General features: G+C 37.4%; 1 protein-coding gene across 3 annotated transcripts in view; it reads right to left on the reverse strand.

Moving 5' to 3' along the window:
- Positions 1 to 19,752, reverse strand: part of PHLPP2 (PH domain and leucine rich repeat protein phosphatase 2) — a 66,453-nt gene extending 46,701 nt beyond the window's left edge. The window contains exons 1-3 of one of the 3 annotated variants that reach the window (XM_074314625.2): positions 19,417 to 19,752; positions 12,936 to 13,207; positions 2,020 to 2,153 (exon numbers count right to left, since the gene is read on the reverse strand). In XM_074314625.2, coding sequence (XP_074170726.2) covers positions 2,020 to 2,153; positions 12,936 to 13,207; positions 19,417 to 19,515 — 505 coding nt within the window. In that variant the 5' untranslated portion in view covers positions 19,516 to 19,752. Of the gene's footprint in view, positions 1 to 2,019; positions 2,154 to 12,935; positions 13,208 to 13,351; positions 13,578 to 18,940; positions 19,375 to 19,416 lie in introns of those variants that run through there. The other 2 variants (XM_019757390.3, XM_088800259.1) reach the window with 2 other exon arrangements.
- Between the last annotated feature and the right edge of the window lie 1,683 nt (positions 19,753 to 21,435).

A 21,435-nucleotide genomic window follows, 5' to 3' on the forward strand; every position in this document is an offset into this window, starting at 1 on the left:
TAATTCTCCTCTCTACAGTGTGAGGTATATTTGGTGACTCACTTCTAATAAACATAAAGTGGTGAAAATGATAGTAACTGGTGACTTATAAAGCTAGTCATAAAAAAACACAGAAGCAGTGTGTGTGTGTGTGTGTGTCAGTCCTGTCTGTCTCATCACTGGGGTAGCTAGCTGCCATATCATGAAGACACTCAGGCAGTCCTATAGAACGGTACACACAGCAAGGAATTGAGATGTCCTGTCAAAAGCTGAAGCTCTTCTCCAGAGCAGGAACTGAGGCTTTCTACCAACAGCTATATGAGTGAGCCATATTAAAAGTGTATGAGATAATATTTATTATCATTTTAAGGCAATTTGTAATATAGCCAATAGATAATAATACACTTATCTACAGATATGTTTTTATCTTTTGTTTTTGGTGCCATATACATATATTGCCTATTTTCAAAAATAATTTGTTTTATAAACCTCTTTCCCAAACATAATTTTCTTACTCAAATTATACTAGCTTCTCTAAATTAATAGAACTCACTTTTAGAAATGTTCTCTGTTAAAGACCCCCCACACACACACACACGAAATATAGTTAAATACTACAAACTGGTACTCTTTTGGACTCTACTGGACATATCCTCTTAAAGGTATAAGATCCTGGGAATGCTATAATTTATCAGATGATGGTAGAAAAATTAATGGAATCAGTGCAAACAACTGTGTGATATAGCAATGCAAATGCAATCCCAGTGGTTAAAAAGGAACTTGCAAGCACTTTATGGCTCAACTTTCATCTCAGAATGCAAAACATATAATGAAGAACTCACATTCAACCACAATCAGATAAGGAGCATGTTACTATTCAAAGTTGCTTTTTTAAAAACCGCATTTTAGAGTGATAGATGGGTTGTGCTCCTCAAATTATTCTTAAAAGGTGTTTTTCCTCAGATTTTACTTCAACCTAGCAACTATTTTCCTTCCATAAACTAGCAAAGAAAAATTAATGGAAATAAAACAAAATCAACTTTTAAGGAACAACATGTCACAAAATACTGTTGTGATGAAAAATTATAAATAAAATTTTTGTGACGTGCACTTAATAAATCTGGCTTGTAACATTACCTCAGAAGAGTTGTGTCAATAAGTATACAAAGAATAAATCAATAATTTGAGGAATGAGAGCAGGGAATCTGTTTTGAGTTCAACTGTTTGATAAGTGGGTCATATTAATTCAAAACTATTAGGTGTTAAATGGCTCTGTCACTTACTAATTGTATGACCTTGAACAAGTTATTTAACCTTTCTGTCTCAGCTTCTTCATCTTTAAAACGAGCTATTAGTTTCTAATGCATATGGCAGTTGTAATGATTAAATGAGATAAGTCATAAGCATAAAAGTACACAATAAGCACTCAATAAATGGTACTCAGTAGTGGTATTAGTAGACTATGTATATTTGGAAAGTAATATTCAGAAAATACCTGATTTTAGTAAATCTAACTTTATTATTGAGGTGATCAGGTGAAAAAGTTGGTCAGGGGGAAAATGCACCAAAGAGAAAAGTAAAAAATCCTAAATTTAAAGCCCACTAAATACAACAATATACACATTGCACAGGTGCATTCATCAAATGTTAAGTCATATGTGATAATGACCAGCTACTTCTCAAATTCTTGAACTATCCAAAAGTTCATTGGCTTTACAGGAACTTGAAAATATAACTGATATGAAAGTATGATTTGATTGAGATTCTGGCAGAGATATAAAATAATTTTAATAAGTCAACAAAACACTAGAACAAAAAGAGTAAAAATAAAAAAGGAAGATATTTTTCGCTAATACTTCTAAGTCTTCCCTTAACCATCCCCCCTCTTGTTTTTGTTGTTGTTTTTTTAACTACATTAGTTAATTGGCTTAAAAACAGCTATTGATAAAATGCATTTTAAAAGCTGAAAACAGAAAGAGGCGCAAAATGATCAACTGAAAAGCAGTTCACATATTCACAAAGCCACTCATAAATTCTTACCACCATAAAATCGAAGCATACAGCCAAGGTCAGGATTTGTTGCCTCCTCCTGTATGCGCACAGGATCGTCATAGCCCAGCCTGGATAAGTAATCATAAACAATCTGAAGAGGTCGTTCAGTAGGTTCCAGTCTCCTGCTTGCACAATTCAAAAGAAAAATATTTAGTAAGTAATAAAAATGCATCATTTAATTTTTAAATCTTTTAATATGCTCTAGATTTTTACTTCCATATCAAGATTTTCTTTAATAACATGTGATACAATTAATCTAAGTTAAGTGGTGCTCAAAGATTTTGGTCTCAGGATCCCTCTACAGTCTTTGAGGACCCCAAAGAACTTTTGTTTATATGGGGTATATTTGATATTTACCAAATCAGAAACTAAAATTAAGAATTTCCAAACATTAGTTTATTCACTTTTAAATAATAAATAAATCCTAAGTTAACATAAATAATATTTTTTGAAAAATATATTTTCCAAAATAAAACAACTTTAGTGAGAATGGCACTGTTTTACATTTCTGTAAATCTCTTTAATACCTAGTTGAATGGAAAACAGCTAGATTCTTGGATCTGCTTCTACATTCAATCTGTTGTGATAACATGCTAATTAGCCTCTAGAAAACTCAACTGTACATGCATAACAGACTGAGAGTGAAAAAGAAAATGCCTTAATATTACGAAATAGTTTTGACTGAACACACCTCTTCAAAGAGCCTTAGGGACTCCCACACAGGGTCCCTTGAGAATCTCTGGTCCAAACTTAAAGACAGTGAAATTATGAATTTTAAAGGTTATACTTGGTTATATTTGATTTCATATAAGCTGCACACACAATTAGAGATACAGACTTTGGGTTGCCTACTATGTCCTAGGTACTATGTATTTCTACTGGCTTCATAGATGATTCTTCCACAAAACTTAGGAATGAATGGCCCAATAATTCCCCAGAAATCATTCTACCACATGGCCCTGACTGAAAGCTGAAGTAAAATCAGAATGTCTAGTAATCATTTGTGGCTTCTGGTGACGCTGCATATTTTAAACCACACCGACTTAAAATACTTAAAAAGCAAAAATCATCAATGTGTATTTTTATAAAAGGGGCTACATCAGTAATAACAGCAAGACAACTCTTCTATAATTCTTTTATCAGAAAGCAAACTGTTATAAATACTGGGGTGCCAAAAAAATGTATACGAGTGGACACTTTGGTCAGTGTTGCTCAAGCAGTAGTTCGCTGTAACCAGAAGTGTCTGGACACTGATGGTAACCACTTTGAGCACCTCTTGTAACTGCAGACGTCAAACGTGACTTGTATTCATCTTTTGTTACCAGTATGTATTGCGTATTACGATTTTAATAGTTTTTTCCTTTCTTCAACTGTGTATTCTTTTTTTTTTTGGCACCCTCTGTACAGTGGCTAAGAGTATAGGCTCCAAAAGTCAGACTGCCTGGGTTTGTGTCTCAGTTCTGCCACTTACTAACTACATGCCCTTGGACAAGTTATTTATGACCTCGTTGTCTTCAATTCCTCATCAGTATAAATGGAATAACAATAGTCCTAACTCATAGAGTTGTTACTAAATTTTTTACTTACTTACAAGGTATTACATAGTATGTAAAGTGCTGAGCGAAATATCTTGCATGTAGTAGTAGTGTTCAACAGCATATTGACAACTATTATTAAAAAAATTCTTAGGACTGAAACCATATTTTAATTAGAATAGAAATAGAGCACCTCCCCGTCTAAAACAACAACCAAAGAACAAGTATAGGAAAGTTGACGGGTGTTCAAAAGGTAATGAAGAACATTCGTCTTTGTATCTTCGAAGAATTCTGTTCAGAAAACTTAAGAAATGTATTAATTAAAAGAAACACAATACACCTCCCATCATGGCAAAAAGGTATGTAGGACATCTGTTAAAGGACTAGAAAACACTGTAGGCAAGAAGATTTAATTTAAAAATACATGAAATGGGAATGCTACAAAGCTGAATATAAACAACTATATCAAAGTGATAATTTTGGAGTAGAAATCAAACTGATGAGCACAAAAAAACAAAATAAAACAATCACCTGGCCCATCTGACTGCTCAATACAGACTTGTAGCTTTCACAAACTCAGTACTACTGCATGGGGGATGACCAAAGAACTGAAAGCCTACAAAGACCAATAAATACTGATTTGATAGAAACGAAAAATAAATGTTTCAGAATAAAAACATCAGTTATAGTTAATCTCTACTTAAAATATGCACAAAGGACTATGACAATATTAGGCATTTTCCCCCGCACAATGGCAGAATTCTAAGAAGGATGCATTTTAAGAGGAACTTCTAAAAAACTACAATTAGCCATGTAATATGAAGACCGACTGAAGGATTATCTTGAACAGAAGGAGACCAAGGGCATAAAGAATTATCTCTATCTTCCAACATCAAGAAGGATTAGACTTTCTCTGCATTGCTCCAAAGAATGGACTAGGAACAATGAGAAAGAACTTGTTGCACAGGTAAACTTGGGTTAAAAATGAGGAAGAACCTTAATAATTAGAGATGTCCAATAATGAAACAGACTGCCTCTCAAAATAGCTCACAGAGCTAAAGAGCCATCTGTCATGGATATTTTAGAAAAGACTCCTATAAGAATCAAGTTGGGCCAGATGATCTTTAGGGTCTTTTAGAACTCAAGAGTCTGTGCAGTATCTAAGACACCTTCCTAATACAAGGCAAATTCCACTGAACACTGCTATTGTTTCTGGATACAGAGTTCAATGTATTTAATATCAATTCCATGTAATGATCACATATTCAGGATAAATAACACTGTCAGGTTAAAACTCAATTTTTTAATTTCTCTCTAGAAAACCAAGAGAAACGGAAACATCCTAATTCTGAAATATTTTATATGATCAAATTTCCTTTCCTAAAAAAGCTTCGTAGATTTCGAAACCCTCTTTATATATTACCACCTAAAGAAAGTATTTTCCCTGGTGGGAGAAAAAAACACACACATCTGCTCTAATTAATTTAGCATAAATGAGTAAACAAGGAATATTTCAAGAACTGCAAAAACAAGTTAAAATGAGAGGCTAATTCCATTTACTCATTAAACTCCTTTGCTTAAGAGGGTAGAGAATATGGGGGAGGGAAATACTGTAATATGCTTATGGATCAATTTTGTGTTTCAAAGTTACAAAAGTTTAACAGACTGGTAATTAGCGATTTGTTAAAACTCTTACAAATCAAAGGAAAATTACATACTGCAAAGCAGGTGTTGGAGAGAGTAATGTTGGCAATGAAAGGTTTTATTTAGCATTTGAAATATTTCTATTAATTGCTTTAAGGAGAGACAATAAAACTACTGTAATAGTTTTAGTTTGTTTCTAAGTCTACGAGGAGCTACTATGTCTTTGTAAATCTGAATACATACACATATGGTTATTTCTCTCAAAACCAGCCAACCAATACAGTAATGCTATCCACAGTGATTTGTAACTCTTAGCCTAGAGTAGTAGCCAACAGTTATTCTAAATAGTGACCATAGTTAAGACACACATAAGAAAAGAGTACATTTCATTCCAAGTATGGAATTACAGTTAATAGAGGGAGGCAAAAGCACACATTATTAAAATCCAACAAGTGGAACAAAACATTATGTCAAAGACCCTAACAAAGCACAGCAGCATCCCCTACATCAAATTCAGATTAAAACCCAATCTCTGTGCACCTATAACAGTAAAATCTGCAAACGTTAAGATCCACAATACAGATATTACAAACAGCAACAATAAGGATATTTCAATAAATGTCTCCTCCAGGCCTGATACTGTATGGGGAGCGTTTTACGTTTTAGAAAGCTATGCCTATTTTGCAAATAAGAAAAATTAGGTTTAGTCACACAATTAGTACATAATGGCATCAAGGTTTGAACCTGTGCCCGGTTCAATACAAAACCTAACTTCCTTTAGGCAAACTACATTATTTTACATAGTTAAAATAATTTATGCAGAAGACAACTTAAAGCACCAAGGAATCTAAAAAGCTGTTTTAAAATTACTATATTTCATTACGTCTAATACACCATCATTTGAAAAATATGCTATTTTTTATGCATCATTGCTGTATAATAAAGCATTTTATTAGTCTTGTTCCTGTCCTGGTTCCTTGGAGGAAGATTCTAAATCCTTGGAATTTCCTGAGTAATGGGAGGCTTTTACTTATTCATGAGCCTCTTGGATCACCTGAGTTTATGCGAAGAGATGAGATGACTCAGGATGGGGACTGGCCACCAGAAAGACCATCTATGTCAACAGAGAGTTGGGCTGGGGCTTGGAGCCAGCCCAACCTTGGGGGAGGAGAGAGGGATGGAGAATGAGTTCAAGTACATGGTCAGTGATCCAATCAATCAAGTCTACCCAATGAAACCCCAATAAAAACTCTGTACCAAAGTTCTGTGGCGCTTTCTGGAGGTAAACAAACTGATATCCTAGGAGGATGACACGGAAGAAGAGCATGTAGGTTCCACATTCAGGACCCCTATATGTCTCTTCAATGGCTGGTCTTGATTTGTACCCATGACACTAAACACTGTAATTGCAAGTATAGTGCTTTCTTGAGTTCTGTGAGTCATTCTAGCGACTTATTGAATGTGAAGGTATCATGGGAACCCCCCAAATTTGTATCCAGTTGGTCAGAAATGTGGCCAGAATCTGATGTAAAGGCAGTTTTATAGGGGACTAGGCCCTTTAACTTGTGAAGCCTGTGTAAACTCTGTGATTAGTGTCAGAATTGTATTGCAGTAAACCAGATGATATTGCGATAATCATTATGAAAGAAAAAAACACTGCCAACTGAACTATTACCCACCAACAACTCTAAGATACAAGCTGATTTCAGAAATACTAAAATGTAAAAACAAAAATTTAACAAAAACAAATTACTTAATGTATAACACATTCTTCTCAAGTTTTTAAATAGTACAGAAATATGAAGCACAGCACAAATCACCTTTTTCCTCAATGATAATTAAGAATCAGGATTTTTCATTACTTTTATAACATCAAAATATGGTAAACAAAATTATAGTGACTTGCAAGAGGTCACCCAGCAGTCAGTGACAAAAGGAATTAGAACTCAGGATTCCAAACCCCAAGGTATTATTTTCTGATATACATACCTTATTGCTTCTTAGCTTATCTGAAAAGATAATCTATCAAACACAGAAATCTTAGTCATTTTGATGACTAAGAATTAAAGCAAATATATGATCGTGAGCCAAAGGGCACTCCATTTTGTCACATATGATCTTGTTACAACTTTTCAGACAGAAGGCAATGATTACACTAAGCTTCACTAGTGAGTCATTTATCACTTAAACAGTTCAATAAAAAAGACAGACCAACTATTTTCATGTAAAGAGCAATGGACTGGGAGACAAGACACTGTGTGCCAACTATAGCTCAAGCACTAAGCAGCTGCAAGAATGTGCGTTCAACCTGCCCTCTTCAGGCCTCTGGTTCACATCTATAAAATGAAGGAACATGATCTCAGTGATTACCCCTGGGGAAGTTACAGGCCTTTGGGGCAAGATAATTCTTTGTTATACAAGACTGTCTCACACATTGAGGACATTAAGCCTTTCTGGCCCTTGCTCCCTAAATGCTAGTAACTCTCCCCAGTAGTTGTAACAACAAAAAAACCCTGCCCCTGCACATATTTCCAAATGGAAAGGGCAGGGGGTTGAGCGGTTTTTAGGTTGGGTAGACCTCATTTCTCTAGAAGATGATCTCTCTCAAATTCCCTCAAGGGCTAAAATTCTATAAATTAGTAATCCTTCAGTTTTTCTTAAATGACAAGTCCATGACTGAAAGAGTATGGAAAGAAGGAAGTCATGGATGATTTAGAAAAATATGGTATAATTTCAGCCCCAGTAATCTCATTTCTAGGATCTAGCCCAGGAAAATCAACAATGTAAAGATTTATGGGCAAAGGTTTAGTCATCAAAACACTACTTCTAAGAGTTGAATGATCTGAAACAACCCAAATAGGTTAACATTTATCGAGCACTTACTAGGTGCCACACATCATTCTAAGTACTTTACCTCCTTGCTACACAAAGTATAGCACATCACTTAGGAGTTTAATACACAATCTTAGGACCCACCCAGACCTACTGAATCAGAATCTGTATCTTAACAAGCTCTTCAGATGACATTAGAGTTTAAGAAACACTACAAGAATTCATTCATTTAATCTTCATAACATGTCTAATTAATTTACTCAAGACAACTCTATAATGTAAATACTATCATCCTCCATTTCACAGATTAGTAAACTAAGGCACAGAGTATAATGTAACTTGCATAGTAACTGTCTGGGCCAGGGTTTGAGCTCACACACTCTCATTCCAGAATCCAAGCTTTAAACCAGCGCTGCATAGTATTTCTCAATTTTTAAACAAGTTATAGTGTCTTCATAAAATGGAATATTCTGTAGTAATTAAAACTGGTGTTTAAGGAATTTTTAATGACACAAGGAATTAATCAAAGTAGGCAGTAAATAAACTGAATAAATGGGATGGCCCAAATACGAGACGTAATCACACAAACAATATGGTGAATGTATAAATTTAAAAAAATTAATTACAGTGAAAGACACATTGCCATTAATTGTTCTCAAAATACACCCCCTCACTATGAACAAATTTATCCTATTGTTCTTGCGACTTTCTGAAGCAGTTCTCACTCTTTCATGAGTGTCTTTAGTTGCGCTGTTACAGCTGCCTCAATGTCCTGAATCACTTTGGGACTTTGGGAAAGAGCCACAAGTTGCACGGTGCCAGATCTGGTGAATGATCGTACCAGAAGTGATGTGTGACACAGAGTACTGTCATGATGGATGATGATTTATGGCACACTTTAAAACACCTTCTCTCAACAATAGCTCACACCTGACTGACTGAGATGAACAAGTTGTAACTTGTCACACACTGTTACTAAGGTTCAACGCGTCACTTCCTGTATTGAAGCTCCCTGCCTTTCCGTTGGATGGCACTCAGCAGCAGCATTCACTGTATTTTGTGATCACAACGGAAAGGCTCTTGTGTCACACATTGCTTCTGGTATACGGCTATTTCTGTCAAATAACAACATTACGGTGTGTCCTCATCCACTTTATTCACCGGATCTGGCACCGTGCGACTTCTGGCTCTTCCCCAAAGTCAAAATGATTCAGGACATCGAGGCAGCCATGACAGCACAACTGAAGACACTCAGAAGAGAGGACTTCCAGAACTGCTTCAGAAAGTGGCAAGAACGATGGGATAAGTGTGTTCGAAGCGAGGGGGAGTATTTTGAGGGGGATTAATGGCAATGTGTCTTTTACTGTAGTAAAACTTTTTAAATTTAAATATTCACTGTATTTATTTATCATACCGCAGATATAATTTTAAAACATTATACACACACTTACTTTGAAAACTATCTGGGAAAAAATGTTACTATGGGAAAGCAATATATGGGATCTGGTGTCAAAATGGCAGAATTCAAATTCCAGCTCTACCTACCACTTTTAGCTCAATGATCTTAGATAAGATGCTTACCCTTTCTAAACCCCATTTTCCTCATCTATAAAATGGGAATAATATTTACCTCACAAGATTGTTGTGAGAATTAAGTGAGGTGATCTACAAAAAGCTTAAGCATAGAAGAGAATTATTCTCTTTACACTTTTTCATTTTTCCAAAATTTCTACAATGAGTACATATTATACTTCATTATGTGGCAAAGAAAAAAAGTTATTAAAAAAGAGAATGCCTGGACCGGCCGGTGGCTCAGGTGGTTGGAGCTCCGTGCTCCTAATGCCGAGGTCGACAGTTCGATTCTCACAGGGCCAGTGAGCTGCCGCGGGGTGCTGTGAGCTACCGTGTGCTGCCATGAGTGGCCCAGCAGTCAGTGTGTGTCGCTGCGTAATGCAGCTGAGTGGCTGCTGTGTGCTACCGTGTGCTAGCCATGAGTGGCCGGCAACCCGTGCGGAAAAAGAAAAAAAGAAAAAAGAGAATGCCTTAGATTGTCAACTATCTTATAAAGGGCTATTATGAAGAAAGTACCTATTCCTCTGATAAGATTATATAAGACTGAACTGAAGCAATTAAAAGTTGAGTAAGACAGCTAAAAAAGATCTTTAAATAAGTCTGATTAAATAGCGAAGCTGAGTGAGGGACAGACACTGTGCCAGTTCCTCTCCAGGAGGGCCTCTACTCAGAACAAAGTCCACCACCCATCTGGAATGAGTTAGGTATCCCAACTGCCTGGTAGTACCTGACTGACCTTGAACAGGTTACCAGACCTCTCACAAAGTCTCAATGTTCCTCCCGTGAACGGAATGATAGATTACCGCCCTTACAGTTGTGAGGATTTAATGAGAAAATGTGTGTAAAGCACTAAGCACAGTGCTTAGCAAAGAAAGCACTTAATGTGAGCTAAAATCTATCATCATCCTTTGGCTGAATGAGACTTCTTGAGCTCCTACTCCAGCAATGAAAATATATTCATTTTTTCAAATCACAGTTCAATCATGTTTTCATTACTTCCTAATCAATTATATCTTCAAAGAGCTATTTCATTATAAATTATCAAGGCCACAGGGCTAAAAAGAGACAAACTGTCCATTTTAAGTAGTTTAGATTCCCAAAAGTAAATTATATCACATTTGGATTCTTTTCTAACTACACAACTAGTGGTAGCAAGCCAATTCAGGTGGGGTTTCTTCCACATTTTTACTACCTTTGTATACATACATATACACTAGTATACAAATGAGTAAGTCTTATGTTTAAATACATCAACTCCATCAATCACTACCAGCAGCTATATGTAGGTCAAAGCTTTCCATCTGATAAAATTAGATCGGAATCAGTGTTAAGATTTAGAAAAGCCTAAGGATCATTCAAGTCTGATCCTTTCATTTTACAAATGGATTTAGGAAATGCAGTTAACTGATGAACAAGGAAAACACTCAAATTCTTATCTATTATTTCAGGAATTAATCCAAATCCTAAAAGGAAAACATAATAAACCTCAGTTTAGACTTTTAAAATGACACCAATTTTTAATTCAGCTAAAGGTGCTACTATTATTACCACATTTTAAGTGTAAGTAGGAGCTTCCTTTCTCACTTTCATTAGTGCTAAACTCTCAGCTTTGAATTCTGTTTCAAGACATTTACTTATTACAGGGAAGGGGAAGGAGAGAAAAATCAATGGTCAGGCACTTAAGGAGTTCTTACCTGATGTCAAATTCTAAGACTAGCAATTCAAAGAATAGTAATTTTAAAAAAAAAGTTAAATCAAAGAGTTCATATACACAGTATAAGACTACAATGAGAATACTTTTCTTCTTCATGTTTATATAAAAATTTTAAAGTAAACACAAATGGTTTTTAAATCTATGAAAATACGCTCAACTTCACTCATTAAGATAAATGAAAATTAAACTGACAAAATAACAAAGTGCTTATCAGATTTGCAAAAACCTAAGTAATTACACTTGAAAAAAGATTCCTTGGAATGCTGACTTTATGATACCTAATTGAAAAACTGTTGACAATCATTTGCATTCACAAGCAAGTATGTGCTCATGCATGAATATGTGTCTATATTTATATATAAAATTTAACACTAATGTGTTCTGGAGAAATTTAAGTTTCTCCTAAGGAAATTTAAGTTTCTCCAGAACACGTTAGTGTTAAATTTGTTCTTCATCAAGGTATAACTTCTATGAAGAGAAATTTGACAATATTTATCAAAATTATAAATGCAGATTTCCTCTGACCCAGCAATTCTACTTGAGTTTACCCTACAGATGACATCCACATAGGAGAAATATCATGGATACAAGAATATTCACTGCTTGTGGAATTAAAAAATTGGCAACAATCTGACTGTCCATTAACAGAAGATTGGCTAAAATTATGGTAGAATCATTAAATGGAATACTGGGGCTGGCCCGGTGGCTCAGGCGGTTGGAGCTAAAGGCTGCTGATTTCGATTCCCACATGCGCCACTGTCAGATGGCTCAGTTGGCTGGCGCATGGGCTCTCAACCACAAGGTTGGCAGTTCGACTCTTTGACTCCTGCAAGGGATGGTGGGCTACGTCCCCTGCAATTAACAACAGCAACTGGACCTGGAGCTGAGCTGCGCCCTCCACAACTAAGATTGAAAGGACAACAATTTGACTTGGAAAAAAGTCCTGGAAATACACACTGTTCCCCAATAAAGTCCTGTTCCCCTTCCCCAAAATATAAATAAATAAAATGGAATACTATGCAGCTATTAAATAAAAACTATATAAATATTAATATGAAAAGATCTCTAAATGATATTAAGTGAACAATATGTTGCACACAGCACCATTAGTTTTAAAATTTCTATGTAACAGAGACACATACTCATGTATGAGCATTTACCAGGGGTGCCAAAAAAATGTATACACATGACTTGTATTCATCTTTTATCAGTACATATTGAGTATTACAATTTTAATACAATTTTTTCCTTTCTTAAAACGTGTATATATTTTTGGCACCCTCTGTATACTTCTCACTCTATTTCTTTTTATATATTTCAATTTCATTCTATTTATACATATTACGTTTTTTTTAAAAATAACTTTTAAATTTAGATAGCCAACCTACTGTGTAACAACACAAATGAAGTAACTATCAAATTTTCCTTCACTGATAGTTTTTAAATTTAAGAATCATAACATCAGCATTCTAGGGACAAATACTTTTTCAAGTCTAGTGAGTCCATAATCAGTTCTAGCATGATTAAAATCTTAAGTCCCACTTTCAAGAAGAAACACATATTACTTACACTGCAGCAGAATTAGAGTGGTAAGACCCAGACCTTACCTGACCAAATCTCCATGAAGCTGTAAATAAAGACTTTCCCTTCCCTCTCCAGCACATATTTCTGATGCTGATGTGTCTACTGTGCAAAGGACAAGATGTAAGTCGGAGGAGGAGACAGAAGGGGTGGTGGTTGTAGTGGCAGTGGTCGTGTCTGCTCCATAAAGGTAAACACAGCCTCTCTTCACATCTTCTCTCAGCCAGTCTCTTTCTCGAGAACCAAACCTACTCCTCCTATTCAAACAATTTCTACTCCCATTGCGTTTCATATTTCTCTAAAAAATATCAAGAGAAAGAAATCATTAGTTAGAATGCCTGAATTAGATAAGTTTAGTCCTCACCCCACCGTTCCACTCTGTAATTCACCAATACTCTGCTCGATCAAGATCGAGTTTCACTCCTCCCAGAGCCTTCCTCACCTGCCGTGCCCATTCTTGATCTGGAAAACTTAGTTTTCTTTACTGCTAGCTGTTCAGATCTCTGTCCATCATCTTCTCTGACCCATTCTTTTTCTTATGTTTTCAGAAAAATGTCAAGAATAATAATACATCTGTATACCTACTAGCCAACTTTCACAAATTTTAATATTTTGTCAGATTTAGTTCCAATCATTCTAAAGAACATATACATATACGATATATTCTTACATATACAGCTGAAGCATCCTGGTACCCTCACCACAACCCCACATCCCCCTTCTTCTCCCCAGAAACACTCTACTATATTTGGTACTTATCATTTTGGCATTTTATATGTTTGCCATATATGTATATATCTATATACTATATATTGAATTGTTTTACATAATTTAAATCTTTATGTTTCACCCTGCAATTTTTTATTTGATTCTACACTGGTTTAGAGATATATGCAACTCATTAATCTGAATATTTCATTTTTGAATACACTGCAATTAATCCATTTTGCTGATGGCACTTAGTTTGTTTCTAATTTTTCACTGTTGGAAACAATGCTGCAATAAACATTTTTGTACATGTCTCTATATGCAATTTGGAAGTTTCTCTAGGATCCTGACCTCTTATGCCAAATAAGCAAGTACAGAATCAACACAATATTGCCCAAATATTCTTTTCATTCTCATTATTTTTTTTAATTACTATTGCAGTTGATAATTCAGGCATGTGAAATTCATATTGTATAGTCATACTATCTCAAAGCAAAAACAATTGCTACAGCAATATAACAAGATTCTAAATATCAACATTTATTTATCTGCTCTATTTTTATGATAGGCCATTTCTGTTCCCTTAATAAAAAAGACATTTCCACTATAATCACACTGACATACCTCTCCAACATCATACCTCACTGCCCTTCTCTCTGCTTCAGTCACATCCAACTACTTTTAACTCCCCAAATGTACCAACTATTTCACAATTCTGTGACTTGTCTGAAACGTCCTTCTCCATCTTGTCCCCCCGACTTACTAGTCATTCTTCAGGGCTCTACTCAGATGTCCCCTTCTATCTGCTCTCTATGGAGCCATCCCCACTTTTCTCCTACCTAGAAAGAATTAATGACTACTCTCTCCTCAGCAGAATTTCTTCACCTTGAACATACTTCTATTACTTTGTGGATCACAATGGGTTTTAACTATTTATTTGATATTTCTTCCTCTCTTCTACCCTGAGAATCTATTACAGTACCTCAACACCTGGGTGGTACAGATATGCATGCAGAACTCAGATGAAATCACAGAAACTGATTCCAGGTCTGTATATTATCCCAATTAGCTCTGGCAAGAAGTTAAACAAACTTAAGGGGAAAAAAAACCTCAATTTTTATAGAAAATCCTGCAACCTTTTCTTTGTATCAGACCAAGAGTAAATAAAATACTTTTGCTACTTATTGCTCATTGGAAAACAGAGATACCTATTAATAATGAAAATATTTTTATGATTATTGAAATTAATATTGTAGGGTAACTATATCTAAAATTCAATTTCTAAAGATGGTAAAGAAAGGAGAAGGAAAAGTTAGCAAGTATTCCCATGTGGGAAGAAAATAAAACACGAGTGAGAATGGCTTAATTGTTTGAGTTTATGATATAATAACAGGTATTCAGTGATTTTGCAAATCTTAGGGATTTGAGTATAACTATTCAAAACCATAAAGATTATTACTGATTCTAACTTTAAATAACTAGGATAAACCCCTGCAACAAGTGAGAATTAGGTCTCTCTCTTCTCATCAAGAGCATTTTCTTAAAGCTGAACATCTCAGAATTAACAAAGGGCTTCCAAGTACTTATTTTATAAACACAGTTGTATTACTAAATAATTTTAGCCACTTAATAATTCACTGGTTAATTTTAAATATTCCTTACTTTTTAATCTTTGGGAAAGATCAACTGGTCCATCTGAAAACAGTATTCTATATGGTACATTTATACAAAGTTCTGCACTCAGTGAAGAGAAATTTTGCTCAGTGCTCTTAAGAGAGAGCAAGTAGACACTATTCCATACAACCACCAAAAAGCTTCTTTAAATAAAACTTTATTAAGGCCAAATAATGGCCCACTGACCTTCTCAATCTTAGAAAAGTCAAGACAGACCCCAGGAAGTATTAGTTCATCCATGATTTTTCTTTTGTGAGGATTTTTAAGTCATTTTTTAATGTGCATATACATTTCCCTTAAGACTATAAATTCCTTAAGGAACTTAAACATTACTGGAACATAACATGTTGCATAAATCAAAGAATGTATTTCCTCTCTATATGATATATTCACCCAATGAAGATAAACCACTCAGTTAGAACTTAAGTGGGTATCAATGGGCATTTTAAAGGCCTAGATACTAAGAAAGCACTGATTTGTAGCAACAATCTAGATGGGTTATTTAGCTATTATTAGCCACTGCTAAATTACCTACTGTGTTCCCCTGAAAATAAGACCTACCCGGAAAATAAGCCCTAGCATGATTTTTCAGGATGTTCATAATCTAAAATAAACCCTACCGTAGTTTCCCCAAAATAAGACCAGGTCTTATATTAATTTTTGCTCCAAAAGACATATTAGGGCTTATTTTAGATGACGAACATCCTGAAAAATCATGCAAGGGCTTATTTTCCAGTCTTATTTTTGGGGAAACACGGCAGTGCTTTCTTCTCTACTGCCTAAAGCATCAGGTAACTGCTAGAAAGGTCAATAATATCCTCTGAGATGCTGTCAGCTTTTAAGAATCACTATGCCACTGGAATTGCTAGACTGAGAACATTTTAAGTCCTCCGTCCCTTACTCTTATGTAAGAACTGTTGACAAACTTATCTATAAGGGAACCCAACTATAATCACCTCTCACATGAAACAAGTATATAAAGAGCACATTTAAGACTTAAAGAAATTTCTAGAAAGCAAAAGTCTTAAGAGTAAGCCATGAATTAAGTACCCATATCAGTTTTATGCTTTTAACTCTATAAAAATGAAGATAATATATGAGGGCTGTGATCAGTTCAAAGGTGATAAACTAGTAAAGGCACATCTACAATTAACTCCGATATGATATGCATGCTAAAAATAGGGTCTGGTAAAGTAACTCTCCATACGCAATGTGCACTATTAAAATGTAAAATATCCTAAGGGAAGAAATATGTTTCTGCATTCAAACTTTAAAACAATATGGGCTATGGGGCGGCCAGTTAGCTCAGTTGGTTAGAGCGCCGTGTTCTCAACAAGCTTGCTAATTCGATCCCCACATAGGCCACTGTGAGCTGCGCCCTCCACAACTAGACTGAAACAACTACCTGATTTGAAGCTGATGGGTCCTGGAAAAACACACTTAAATAAATAAAAGTTTATTTAAAAAAAAAAAAAAACAACAATATGGCTGATCTCTATGAATATACATATTAAGGTATATTTTTGAAGGGGTGGAATGAGTTAAGGAGAGGAAGAATATTTTAGTTCATTAAAATCTTTCTGGTATTAATTGATTTTTTTAAAACCATGCACACAATTTTGATCAAAACTATTCTGATTTTCAACTATTACTAAAAAAACGAATCTCATCCCATTTACTGACTAGGTTAGTTGTAACTTCATATCTTTTACAGACTGAGTAAAAAAAAACAACCCTAAAATTGGAGGAAATATCTCAAAAATTTATGCTTCAACGGTATTCCCAATAATCTTAAGAATATTAAAAATATCACACTTATATTCCAACTACAACTACAAAGAGGTACATTCTAAATAGGAATTTGCTAAATAAATCTGGGGGCAGATTTTGAATCAAATTTTCCAATATTGTATTCAGATGGACCTAGATCTAATCTGGCTAAATTACACTGGCTTAGTTATATTAGCCTTTTTATGAAGATCTATATATTTTTTGACAATAATGATGCTCATAATTTGGCACTAAGTATGAAAGAGTTACAAAAAAAGAATAAGTCTTTTCCAAAGGGTCTTCAGAGAATAACATGTAGAAAATTATGACTTTCCTCTGAATTCAGAAAGTCTTCTATTTATGTATTTTTTTCTAGTTTCACTTGGCACAAAATTCAACCACTCACCTATTTAAGGGAACTTCTGTATGTAGAACACATAACATCTATTCTCCACAGTAGATCCCGTTTATTTGCAAAGATTATTTAAAGCGTTAACCATATGCAATAAAGCAAGGGACCCAGGGGCCTTAGACACTGTCAGCCTCCCACACCACCAGCACTATAATCAAGATCAATTTCTGGAATCTTCCTAATGGTCCCCAGATTGGAACCCTAGGGAACCAGTGGTAAGTTGGACCACTTCTTGCAAGTGTAGGAAGGTAGGACCTTTCAATAAAGATCTTCATTTCTCAGTTCCTTTCCTGTAACAACTCACTCTCTCCCCACCAAAAAAAATTCTTATAAAAAAAGCTAAGGTTATTTACCTTCTAGGCCAGAGGGCTTTACCTATCTCTCAGACCTGCCATTTCTTTATAAACCAGGCTGGCTGAACTTTCTTTTTTGTTTATTCACAATTTACATTTGTGTGACTTTATAATTTTAAATAAATATTCAAAAGCCTTTGGGTAATTTGCAATTACAGTTAAATAAGATACAACAAACATGTATAAGGTTTATGCAGAAGTGGAGATAAACCATGGAAAGTTACTGCTTTAAATCGCTGCATTAAGATTGGAAGGTAGTAGTAGATAAAACTGTTTTATATTGTACAGAGTCCTATTTTATGTTATTTCATGGATTCACCAGATGCTTCAAATCTATTATTTTTTCAGTGTTCCCACCTTTGTGACGTCCTATTATCTTAATAACAAGTATACTGTGCTCACCCTCAATCCCAATTAACAACTAATACTTTATGTATTTTTCAACATTATTGTTTTGCAAAGCATTTTTGAAACACATTAAATCTTCTAAATTTTCTTTTCTGTCTTCTCCTTGGCAAGTTTTAAATCCTGCTGATTCCTCTTCTAGAACTCCATAAGGAATTCCATTCCATCTCCAGAAGGATACCTAGTTTACATATTTGACCTACAGAAAAAATTCTCCCCAAGTATTTCAAAGGCTAGTAGAAAACTCCATCCAGTCTCCCAGAACCCCTCCTTGTAACCATCTTCACTGTCACCTCCCCATCCTACATTCCTTGTGCATTTGAACTTCTTGTCATCACCTTCAAGGCTCCACTCACCGCCCCCCGACCCCGACTTGCCTGCATCTGCTTTCATTTCGTCCCACTCCCCCCAATTCCTGCCAAAAAGCCCCGCTAGCTGCCTGTTGCATAACGGCTCCCCCATTATCGTCTCCCTGGATCGTTAGGCCCGCTCCTGCGAGCAGGAATGCCCGTTTTTGTCCAACCCCTCCTCCCTTCTGCAACACGCCCAGCGATTCCCTGAGAATCGGCTACTCCCGGGATTCTCGCTCCAGGCGGGGCAGGTCATGCCTCCAGGCCCGGACCTCCGAGCGGGAAGCCGGGTCTTAACTTCAATGGTAAACCCTGAGGACACAGTCGGCCCGCTCCACCCAGCGCAGCCCCAAGCACACCGCAGCGCCCGGCCAATCACCGCCGCCATCCTCCCGCTGGGGTGATGTCTTCAGGTGTCCGGGGAGGAAGCCCTGCGTACTTCCAGCCCGGCTCTCCGGCCAGGAGCGACGGGCTCCGAGCGCGACCGAGGTACGCAGAGGCGGGCCCGAGAGTCCCGAAGGAGCCGGTGGGCGGCGGCGACGGCCGGGCGGACGCCGGACCCAAGGCGTGGGCCTGCGAGGCGGGTGGCTCGCGGCCAGGGATGGGCAGCAGAGGGGACGCAGACGGCCGAGGCCTCGGCGGGGGCCAGGCGCGGAGGCCTAGGCCGGGTCCGCGGCACCCTCAGCGGGGATGCCCCGCGGCCGAGCAGCAAAGCAGACTGACTGACGCGGGCCAGGGGTCGCCGGCTGCCTCTGGCACCGCGCGGGGCAGGGGCGGCCGCTCCCCGCCTTCGCTCCCTTCCCAACCCTCCCACCCGCCTGCCCGCCTGCCTCACCTTCAGGACCCGGATGCCGCCCGGCCGGCGGCTTGCGGGCACTTCGGGCGGCTCTGGGGGCTCAAGCGGGCCCGCGGGTCCCGGCTCCACCTCCCCCATCGGTGGCAGAGGCTGCACAGGGACGCCCTGCCGGCACGACGGCGCGCGGAGCCTCGGCGGCGCGCGCGAGCAGCCCGCGGCCCCGCCCCCCGCGGCCTGCCATCCCCGCCCAGGGCCCCGCCCCTCCCGCAGCCGCGCCGGACCTGCGTAGCTGCGGGCACTATGCGTCCAGGGCGCCGCGAGCCGCGTGCTGGTGGGCTGGCGGCTCGTACCCCGCGGGCGGAGCCAGGCGCCACCGCAGGGTTGGGCCTCCGGTACTCGCAGCCCTGGGTTTGAAGGACTGAGGGCAGGGAGGGTTATTTACTGCTATCCCCGCCTCCGAAGTACGGGCTGGACTCGGGGCAGATGTCAATGGTGACAGGACGTTGACCTCCGCAGAGGGTGGCTCTTGTAACTTAACTCGCCAAGATGTTTCTACTTCAAAGCTCGCCTGTCACCCTCACTTGCAAAGCCATAGAACAAATTGTTGAGAATACTCACCTTAGCGAGGACCTTTCTTTCTCTTACTAGAGATGCGCTCGACCTTCAGCAAATTCAACCCAACTCCGTGTACAAAATGTCAACTCACCTCCCAGCCACATTTTAATTCTATTTCTCCTCATGTAGTAAAATTATCAGAATTCGGTTCTCTGTCTCAAGCAGTAATATGGTATGTAAGCCATTTTATTATTGGCAAGAATAATTCAGATAATCTTTAATTTTCTTTTAGTTCCTGCATTGGTGGTAGTTTTGTGGCCAGCCAGTGGGCCAAATTTGGAATTACAAAGCCTGATTCCAAGTCTCAGCTCTACCTCTTTTAGACTTAACACCCTCATACAAGTTATTTGATTTAAGCCTGGCTCTTAAACTGTTAAAGAAATTAATATCTGCCTAGGAGTTATTATGAAAATTTTGTGAATACATGCTTAACACATAAAGGATTCGTAGTAGCCAATATGTGAATTTTCAAATTGAAGGTTCATTCAATTCCTCAGAGTACTCTCCTTGTTAATTGTTTCAAATTTTCCTAGGAAACGTAGACTTCTGGATTTTTAGGTATTCCCCTTACACAGATGTTGATGAGTCTTCAAGCAACTTGCAAAAAAAAAAAAAAAAAATTTCTTGAGCTTTCAATTGGTAAAGATGGTTTCACCTATTTGTCCATTGCTTCAGCTTTAGTCAAGATCAACTGTTTAGAATATTTTAATTGCAGGCTTAGTACAAGAGAATTTGAGATCTGAAATAGTGCAATCTGTGCCCCTCTCTGACAGGTATGCATTTGGAGATACTTTAAATTCCAAGACAAAATTTGACTCTTGCCAAGATTCTGACCCTGTATATGTTATTTCGTCTATGAGTTTGGTCACTACTTTCTCCCTTTACATGAGTTACTTTATATATACCAAAATTCCAGTCTCCAGTAATCTTCATTTGTCTCATTTTAATGAATTAAAGGTTGTCTCTGTGAGTCTTGGTGTAATGTGAAAAAAGCTCTTAGGTCGTCTACCTCCTGTGTTTTCCCTCTACCTTGAAATTACATTCAAGAAATCTACTCAAAGTAGCTGGATTCCCATTTCAGTGCTTATTTGGTAATTTCTTCCAGCAAGAACACTGGTATCTAAGGAGTAGGTACCAATATGGAGACACAAGTGGACTTGACAAAGGGCAGACAGGCAGTGGAAAGAGTAACGAACGTGGTATTTCTAAAAGCTTGTTTCTTGATGTATTATTACATATTACTTTTTACAGATCTCATGAGCAGATGTTTTTTTACTGATTCATCATCTGAAGGGGAAGGATGTTGTCCGAGGACCAGTATTTGAGTCCAGTCTGGGGAAGAACAGTGGTGGATGATTTTTTTTTTTTTTTTAAATTAATGGGATAGTGAATACAAGCATATGCTAAAGTTATGTATTCACTACTTCTTTAACAACAGTAGGT

The sequence above is a fragment of the Rhinolophus sinicus genome, chromosome 8 (assembly GCF_057876585.1).
Source record: "Rhinolophus sinicus isolate RSI-liver-muscle chromosome 8, RSI-T2T, whole genome shotgun sequence".
NCBI classification, from domain to species: Eukaryota; Metazoa; Chordata; class Mammalia; order Chiroptera; family Rhinolophidae; genus Rhinolophus; species Rhinolophus sinicus.